At 35.9% G+C, this 10403-nt stretch overlaps 1 protein-coding gene across 2 annotated transcripts in view; it reads right to left on the reverse strand.

Moving 5' to 3' along the window:
* The window catches only part of dctn1a (dynactin 1a), a 47803-nt gene extending 37752 nt beyond the window's left edge, over positions 1 to 10051 (reverse strand). For both annotated transcript variants that reach the window (XM_073836518.1, XM_073836517.1), the window contains exons 1-2: positions 9917 to 10051; positions 5118 to 5369 (exon numbers count right to left, since the gene is read on the reverse strand). In XM_073836518.1, the coding sequence (XP_073692619.1) occupies positions 5118 to 5345 (228 nt within the window). In that variant the 5' untranslated portion in view covers positions 5346 to 5369; positions 9917 to 10051. The remainder of the gene's footprint in view (positions 1 to 5117; positions 5370 to 9916) is intronic.
* Between the last annotated feature and the right edge of the window lie 352 nt (positions 10052 to 10403).

Consider the following 10403-nt stretch of genomic DNA (forward strand, 5'->3'; position numbering starts at 1 on the left):
AAACGAAGAGATACATGACTAAGTCTGTCTGTGTGGTTCACACTTTTGTTCAGGCGACAAATTCCTGTGAGAAACAAGCCTTGCTCCCTGTAAGGACGTTCACAGGCCTATTATCAGGATACAGAGGTTTGAATGAATGGAAATCCTGTGATCACATGACTGTGACTGGTTTATTCAGTCCATCCCTACAGGCCTTGAGTGAACGAACATGTACCACTGCTGATCGTCATGCCGGCTTCAGCTCAGGTTTGGGAGGCAGTAGTAGTTCCTCAGACAAAGCTGAGAGATGATTTTAGAAGATATACTGGAATATACTGCATGAGTCATTTGGGCTTGTCTTGTTCTTGATTTTATGGATGTTGTCATTATAGTGAGACGCTACAGGAGAAACCACTTTTTCATGCACTAGTCACTTTAGAAATGTTGGTGTATTTTGCTTTGAACTTTGTTCAAAATTAACATTTAAAGGTCCCATATTGTACACATTTCTGGAGGCTTATTTTAAGTTGTTGATGTCCTTAAGAATATATATTTGCGGTATAAGTGGCAAAATCCATCTCAATATATTTTTACAGCTCCTTTTTTAGGAGCTCTGTCAAGAGCAGGTCGATTTTGGCCCATCTAATTAATATTCATGAGCCTCTCTTCTGATTGGCCTGTTGTTTTCTGAGTGACGCAGAGCCAGGCCAATCACAGGTAACTACGGTCATGTATGCTTTAGCCGAGCCCAGAGCCATAGAGAGAGCCTAGTCTGCTGATACTCAACAGGATATTTCAGAATGATCATTAATGTTTTTTCTTTTTCAAACACCGAATGCAGTAAGCTACATAACTGTTGCTTTAGTAAAGCACCTTTCACAATGCACACTGATTCTGGAAAATTACGGGAACGAGCGCTGTGTGAACAAAAGCCAGAACCATAAAGGCAGTGTTGCAGTGATGATGCACGTTATCATGCGACTCTTCACGACGAAAAAATACGTGCAAAGTGGAACGAAGCGGCGATCGGACAGAGCCAGCTCCGCACTATCAGCACTGAAGCACAGTTTGTTCAAGTTAGTTTCAGTTTAGTGAATCGTACGCGTCGCATCACATCTCACATCCAAACGTCACATGTCTTTATGGGTTGTGTGTGAAGCACGCACAGATTCCGGAAAATAACTGTGAATGAACCAAAATTAAACAACTCCGGAACAAATCGTGGGACACATTATCCGTGTATTTACCGGAATCGCTGTGTGAAAGAGGCTGAAGTTGACGTGCCTCTGGTCTCTTATATTCACGTTGTTCTGAAGCCTGTGCAATGATGCAGTTTCGACATCTATCGACTGAACAGGGTTTTCTCGACTTTAGGGCTGCAACAACGAATCGATAAAATCGATAAAAATCGATTACTAAAAGCGTTGGCAACGAATTTCATAATCGATTCGTTGTGTCGCGCGACGCAGAGACATTTGGTTGTTATTATATATATTTAAAAAAATTTGAGCGCAGAGCGGAGTGGACACATTCGGTCTCTCTCCCGCACTGATGCCAGCAGAGTTCGGCACCTCATAAGCTGTGTTTCCATCCAAAAATGCGAATTTAACTTATGCGCAAAACTGGAACATTTGAGCATAAAGCACCGTTTCTACATTATATATATATGCTGCCCCGATTTATATCAAACATGTTTGATATTTAAGCCTACTTTGGCTAGCGTACTTTCACAGCAGCCAATGCTCGATCGCAAAACAGCTGCTGTACGGGTCGTTGGATAGTAGAGATGGAGAAAACTAATTCTATAGTTTTTGTAACACTGTCTGTCTGTATAATGTGTCGAAAACATACCACAACCGTAAGGAGAAAGAGGAGCTCTGCTGAGGTGAAATCGTCTCAGTTTTGAATAGGGCTGTGACGGTGGCACGTTGTTTTTTTATATATAGCCTACACTTCAGTCAGCGAACAAGCAGCCTAAAAACGCTAAAATAAATCAAAGAAATATTAAAAGAAATATATTTAATTAAGAAAGTAGCCTAAGAATATTATATAGGTTATTAAACAAACATTCCTTGTAAAAATGTCCGACAGCTCATCAATTTTTGGCCGACTGAATTTCCAGTCCGACTGTCTTTTTTCTCTTTCTCTTCCTCATTACACAGCTGCTGATTTTAATAGCAAAGTGATTACATTTATTTTCGTTCCTTTAGTTTATAAAGTTAATTTAGAGATATATTTGGAACACTTTTTGTTTGTTAAATTCAAGTTTTTGTTTTTTAAAGTTATACCTAGCAAACAGTGGCAGACAGATCAAAAGCCTGCTTAATTCATCGCGATTTAAATTAAAATCCATTGATATAAAAAACTTAAAACATATCACAATATTAGTTTAATCATTCAATCAAGATAATTCCAAAGTTTATGCGGAGAGAAGCGCGCTTTGCAGGGCATGGAGACGCCAGTGCAATGTGGAATTTCTTTTTTGCTCATAAAGGTAAGAGTAATTTACCACCGGGCCGGAACTGTAAAGGGTCTACCTTAGTTTGTATTCACAGTATTTTGTACTAACAGTATCAACAAAATGTGCTCTTAAAGAAAACAAACAGAATACGCTTGATATCTTTGGTTTAAACAGGAGCGCTTCACAATAATTAACCGGTAATTGCCTCACAAACACAATATCTATAGAAAGCTTTAAATTATTATTTTACTATAAAACGAAATAATTAAAATCGAAAACAAAACTCTTTCATTAGCTAATCCATAAAGATGCATTAGGCATTAATGAGCAGATGGCAGGATCGTCAATTTCATCTTTGCAACACTGAATCAGAAAATACTAGTTTATTAATAAGTAATTCGAATATTTTCTTAATTTTTGCCTTGACACATTCATGGTAATTACTTTTGCTGGGGCTTTGAGGCCAGTTTTGCGTGCATTTGAATGCGGAACTCTTCCAGCTGGTCGCTGCTGATGGCAGGACACTAAACACCGCCATGGCAGAATGAATGTAGCAGAAAGTTAGTCAAGTTATCCCGTTCCAGCGTGCAAAGTCACATGACTTTTTTAATGCGCACTGAGGAATTTAATTTGAGAGGCTTCTTGATGGGAAATGCAGCATGTACACCACAGCAAGCCGCTGTCTTGACGGATAGTAATTTTAGTTTATTTAGTCTATATATTTGGCAGATGTAAAGCATACATGTGTATGTTTTTTGTGTTAGTCCATTTTTATTTTATTATTATTATTATAACAGTTCAAGGAGCAACATGTTCCTGCACTTTCTAAAGATTTTAGTTCTGTTTTTGAATAAAGGGTTGTAAATCCCTTGTTTTTTTATCCGATTCATCGATTAATCGAAAAAATAATCGACAGATTAATCGATTATTAAAATAATCGTTAGTTGCAGCCCTACTCGACTTGTTTCCGTGTTGTTGTTGCTTAGCAATGTTATGGACACAATATTGTCTGGGTTTGACAAAAGGAGGGTGGGACTGTGGTTGGCGCTCGGGGCAGTGACTTGAGTCGATCGGACGTCACATCGTTACAGAAGTCACAGCAGCTCCTGAAAATGAACAGCTACTTTAAGCAGGCTGTGTGCAGTTTACTGTGGATTGACTGTTTTGAAACTCATATGGCAGTTACATAGCCCCTAGACCTCAGTTATCATGAAAAAAGCCAGGCAATTTTGATTTTGACAATATGGGACCTTTAAGGGTTTCATTACACATCAAATACAATACATATCTATAAATGTAGTTTTTGTATCTCCACTTCAGCAGCACTTACAGACACTAAACTTAGTTATATTCTTTACACTTATATAAAGGTTTTTACTGAAGGGTTTGTTCATATGTCATTGGAGTTTTTACAACACTTTATTCCTAAAAACATTGTGAAAATGTGTTGGTTTTTGTCTGTTGACAGTATTATCTGATAGGAAGAGAAATCCAAAATCCCTTCTGGAAAAATCTTTTAACATGTCAAAAAAAATTCAACCTGATTTTATCCAATGTTTAAATGTATGCTCTAGAAATATATGCAAATGACTGCATGTGTAATTAGATAATGCCTAATTTGCTTATTTAAAGAACATTTCAGACAATGTGTAATACAAAACAATTGTTGTAATATGAATATTAAACTAGGAAAGCATGATTATGTTATCATCGTATATTTTCTGTAAAAACCTGTAGTGCCTTAAAGGATTACTCCACTTTCAGAACAAACATTTCCTAACTCCCATGTCATCCAAGATGTTTATGTCTTTCTTTCTTTGGTCGCAAAGACATTTTTTTGTTGTTGTTGAGGAAAACATTTCAGGATTTTTCTCCATATAGTGGACTTCAATGGTGCTCAACTGTTAGGGTATGTCAAAAAACTCCCATCTCATTTTCTCTAACTTACCACCAACTTCAAAATCATCCTACATTGCTGCAGAAGTACACTTTACAAAAAAACAGCGATGTAGGGAGATTTTGAAGTTGGAGGAGACAATTAGATGGGATTTAATTAGATTTTCAACTGTCTTGAACCAGAGCACATCACACAGCTAGACAAGACAAGCATTTTGTATACATTTAAATTTTTAAAGGAAAATTACTTATTTTGCTAGATAAGACCCTTATTCATTAGCTGGGAACGTTTAGAGCCCAGGGCTCGCAAAATTTCAAAATCTCTGATCTTTAGACTCTGACTCTTTAGATTTTTGTAGCCCAAAAATGTATTTAACTAGCCCAAATAAAAAATAAAACCATTTTTTTTAAATATAGAAAATTATATAGGAGTCTAAATGTCAATCAAAAATATGCCAAAAATAACCAATCGTTTTGCTAGATAAGACCCTTCTTTCTTCGGCTGGGATCATTTAGAGTCATTTGAAGCTGCATTTTGGAAGTTCAAACTCGGGGCACCATAGAAGTCCATTATATGGAGAGAAATCCTGAAATGTTTTCCTCAAAAAACAATTTCTTTACGACTGAAGAAAGAAAGACATGAACATCTTGGATGACAAGGGGGTGAGTACATTATCTGTACATTTTTGTTCTGAAAGTGAACTAATCCTTTAAGTGAGAAAGCAGCTGAATGAAGATGTTTGTGTTATATATTATCACTGATATACCTCTAGACTCTTACCTGAGACTGTCTGACGAATATCCCATGATTCTCCTCACAGGTGAAGTAACGTTTTCCCTGCACCGTTCCGTCATTCTTCCCTTTGGGTTCGTCCAGAATCACACCCACCCATTTCCCAGAGGCGAACAGGGTGGCGCCGATATACGCCACGGTCCCCCGCTGCCCTTTACCGATGACCTCCACCAGCGAGCCCACCTTGGCCGGCTTACCGCCTCCGTCTGAACTCATCCTGCTGATCACACTGCTCTGCAGCTGAGACACAAACACACCAAAGATCACACAACAGCTCTGACCCACACACTGCGCAAGACACGTCATGACAGCCAAAGATATCAATCTAAACCAGGGGTTCTCAACTCTGGCCAATACATTTCCTGTAGAATTCAACTCTAGAGAAAAATGGATCTTGTGGGCCAGAGTTGAGAACCCATGGTCTAAACTGTAGATAAGCTACTCAACCGCACTAATTGACTAATCCTCTGTCGCTGGAGAAGTAGTCAACTTTTTTTTTTAAACATTTTTCAAATATGCTTTTTTTATAAGTCTACAACATGCCATATTATTGGTAATCAGGGTTGCAAAAAAGTGGAAAATTTCCAATAAATTTCAGAAACATTCCAGAAATCTTGGAAACTTTTCAGGATTTTTTTGGAATCTTCCAGTGATTTTTGGAAAGTTTACAGAATTTTTTCCACCCCTTTTCAACCCTATTGGTAATTAGGTTATTATAGTTATGATCCCCCATCTAAAAACTTACCAAAAAAAAATTGATACTTGAAATAAAATAAATGCAAAGTGACACTAAATATATATATATATATATATAATTTTAAATAAGTATTATTTTTTCATCTAGATGCCAAGGCAACATTTCTTGTTTTCATTTACAATGTCAACTATAACAATTATAACATATTTAAAAAATAAGTTCTCTAACTTCATTGAAATTTAAAATGAAAGAAATTAAAAATATATATATATATATAAAAGTATCACAAATAAACTGTAATAAACATAAAAAATAAAAATAAAATTAATCTAGTTGCAATGCAACATTTCTCATTTTTACTTTAGCTTGAAATTAGAATTAAAACTAAATAAACATTAATAAATAAAAATGTATTCTAAAAAAACTATAATCAACATATTAAAAAAAAACAGAACTAAATTATAAAAAAAAATCTTTAACTGAAATTAAAAAAAGAAATAAAAAAATTACTTAGTTTGTAGTTTCAGTGTTTTGTCTTTTAATTGCATATCCAATGCTTCAGACTTTGATGATTTTAAATCAGGGTTTGGGTCTGTTTAACATCTCAGATCTGGGGCCAGTTGCATAAACATAGCCGCTATGTTAAGACTGTGTCTTAAGAACTAGTTTGACCCAGCAGTTAATCAGTCTTACTTTTCAGATTCAAATTAGACCAATCTACCATTTTGTAACTAAATATATAAGTAGTTAATAACCAGTCCTGAAGAAAAAAATTAGATGACTAACTTTTTAATGACTAGTCTAGGCAGTTTATGCATCTGGCCCCCAGAGTCCTGCTGAACAAACAGTGGTTCGCTTCTGTCTGATATTGTGTTTTGTGGTGAACCGGGTGAGGCTGCAGGAACAGTCATGTGCTTTACCAAACAAACGGATCTCTGTTGAGAAAACGGCGAGTGACACTTAGTTCAACACCGACCTGATCACCACAGACTCAACATCACATGCTCAAAAACACACATTCAGCTCAGTTGAGTTCTCTAAACCTGCTATACTATTGACAAAAACGAGAAGATCAAAGAAGAGCGGAGGACATGAATTCAGTGCTCATGCTTCACCTCCACTGGACCACAGTGTTTTACTGTGATTTTAATGATGAAGAACAGTCTTTCACATGGTTAAATGTCTTCAGCTTTCCAGAGAACAACAGCAGCTCAAAGCCGACAGCAACCATGATCTTACGAACATGGTGAGTTGCATCTAATAAAGCACAATATTTTACATTACAAAAAAGATGATAAAAATTGCATGTAAATATCTAGTGAAGAAAATAAGTGAATTCATAAGCCATTAACTATACTTGATTTCTCACTCACCCGAGGAGTGCATGAATTCCTTCTTGCCATAGACATGTTTGCTGTAATTTCTCTGGATTTTCAAGAGTGAACACTTTGCCATCTGCGTGAGAACCGTAGCACGGACGTTTAAAGAGTCGACTACTGAGTGCACTAGATAATATACTGTCATATGACTGATGCCAATGGCAAAAACATGACCAGATCTGCTCTAGAACCCTAGAGAGATGCTTACCCTCACATCATTTTTCAGCAAGAATCAATATATATATTCTACTTTTAACATCACTTGCTCTTCTGACATTCCTCTTTAAACATTTTAAGTATCAGCTCTAAACAAAGTGATCTATATTTGGTTTTCAACTATGAAAAATGGGTTCAACCCAACAATTTATTTATAAAGCCACATTTGGACCCCTGTATCTCTGGAAATGAACCATGTTAGGCCTACAAATTAGGACACCGAAAGAAAATATGTTAAGAACCAACTTCTAAAAGGATATCTTCGATACTTTTTGAGAAAAATAAAATTTTTGGCACTTTTTTGTTTTAATAGAAGGAAACAAAATATCATCCTAGTTTCAACATTATTTGTTCTTCAGACATTCTTCTTTAAATTCAATAAGTATAAGGTAAATGTTAAGTGCCATATATTTTACACAATTAAAATGGGTAAAATCCAACATGTGGAGCCTAAAAATTAGGATACCAAAAGAAAATTTTGTTAAGAACCAAAATCTAAAAGAATATGGTTAAAGCTTCTTGAGTTACAGGGAACATTGGGAAAATACACACAAAAAGTGCTTTTTCTTATTTTTATACTGTCATCGTTGGCATACAATGCAACAAAGACTGTTAAAGACAACAGACTTTACTAATAGAGCTACCAATCTCTGAAAACAACATCACATTGCTGCCAGCGTTCTCCGGTTGCTCTTCAATTCTCAAATAATTGTCATTTTGACACTCGTCTACAAAACATTGTATAGTCTGTGAATATAAATCCGTGACATTTAATATTTTGGCTTTCAGCATAATATTTGTTTGACTTTCTTCAGAAAAAAATATATAACTAAAATCAAACAATTTAGCCTGGGACAATAACATTTGGTTGATTCGACACAGGATGACCCCAATATGTAATAACATAATTTGTATTTATGTATTTAGAAAATAAGAACACATTTGTGATCCTGGAGCACAAAAAACAGTCTTAAGTAGCATGGGTATATTTGTACATACACTGAATGGGTCATAATTATCGTCAAAAATCATTAGGATATTAAAGGAGTAGTTCACTTTCAGAACAAAAATGTACAGATAATATACTCACCCCCTTGTCATCAAAGATGTTCATGTCCTTCTTTCTTCAGTCATAAGGAAATTATGTTTTTTGAGGCAAACATTTCAGGATTTCTCTCAAAGAGCTCTAAATGATCAAAGCCAAGGAAAGAAGGGTCTTATCTAGTGAAACAATGGGTTATTTTCTAAAAAAAAAAAAAAAAAACAACAAAAACAATTTATATTCTTTTTAACCTTAAATGCCTGTCTTGTCTAGCTCGGCAAGACGAGCATTGAGATTAAAAAGGTATATAAGTTGTAAATGTTTTTAGAAAATAACCCATCGTTTCGCTAGATAAGACTCTTCTTCCTCGGCTTTGTTCGTTTAGAGCTCTTTGAAGCTGCATTTTGGAAGTTTAAACTCAGGGGCACCATAGAAGTCCATTATATGGAGAGAAATCCTGAAATGTTTCCCTGAAAAAACAATTTTTTACGACTGAAGAAAGAAAGACATGAACATCTTGGATGACAAGAGGGATGATTATCTGTAAATTTTTGTTCTGAAAGTGAACTACTTGATCATTCCATATATGAAGATATTTTGTAAATTCCCTACCGTAAATATATAATATAAAAATATGCATTGCTAAGAACTTCATTTGGACAACTTTAAAGGTGATTTTCTCAATGTTTTGATCGTTTGCACCCTCAAATTCCAGATTTTCAAACAGTTGTATCTCAGCCAAATATTGACTTATCCTAACAAACCATGCATCAATGGAAAGCTTATTTGTTCAGCATTCAGAAATCCTAATTTCAGCAAATTGACCCTTGCAACTGGTTTTGTGGTCCACACATGATGTACAAAAACCTGTTTATTGGCAGCTAAATTCTAATGGCATATGTTTGATTCTGGTTCGTGGAAAAATACTTTAATTCTAAAGCCTACACTGCAATTAGTGAAAGAACTAGCATCTCTGGTGTGTCCTGAAGTCAGCTGAACAACAATCAAACGTACATTTTAGTGAAAACAAACATTTTGCGCTAAACCGTATTTTTTTTTTACAAGCACTAATATCAGGTGACAAAACAAAAAAGTGACACAAACACAATCATATCGTCCTGTTAGCAGGCAGATAAACCTGTCCACGTGTAAACACAACAACATCCATCTGTCAAACAACACCCGACTGACTGAGGCAGTTATCATTTAGCATTAGCTGTGATGCTAACCGGCCGGGTTTTAAGAAAGCATCATGTTTTGTGTTTCAGACGCTGAGAGCAGTCGATAGTGTTCAGTGGAAACACATTACACATGTTAAATACCTCAGTATGTGTGACTGTGTTAATACATTGATGTTTTTTCTATGTTCTATATGCGTTCATGTAAAATAGGCGCAGTTTTGCAGCAACCGTTGCTGTTGTCAGGGAAACGAGCGGTTTAATCGCGCTTTTACCTGTAGATGAGAGCTCTAACTGACGGCTGCTGAACACGAACGGAATGTCGCTTGTAACGTTTGCAGGTTAGAAGCCCTCGTTCACAATGAACGCAGGACAGCAGCGCTCCGCTCACCGGACACCGTACAATACTTCACTCAGGGAGAAACCGGGGTCACTTCCTGATCGCATCACGTGATGCTCAGCGACGCCTCTGATTAGTCCGATGAATCCGCTCTCCGGCCACAAGAGATATCTTTACATTTTTAATAACTTCACATTTAGTCATCCATGCATGTGATACATTTTGTGTCTCGCAATATTTATTTTTAAAACAATGTATGAATTCATCTAAACTGTTTTAATATTTTGCCGTTGTTTTTTTTTTTTTTTTTTTAATCAAATCATCATACAAATCGGTACAAATATCAGCAGTAGTGATACTTGAAAGATTGAAAGATAACAAACATTCAAACGACAAAAAAAAAAACAGATAATAAAAAAATT

The sequence above is a fragment of the Garra rufa genome, chromosome 3, assembly GCF_049309525.1.
Source record: "Garra rufa chromosome 3, GarRuf1.0, whole genome shotgun sequence".
In the NCBI taxonomy this organism is placed as follows: Eukaryota; Metazoa; Chordata; class Actinopteri; order Cypriniformes; family Cyprinidae; genus Garra; species Garra rufa.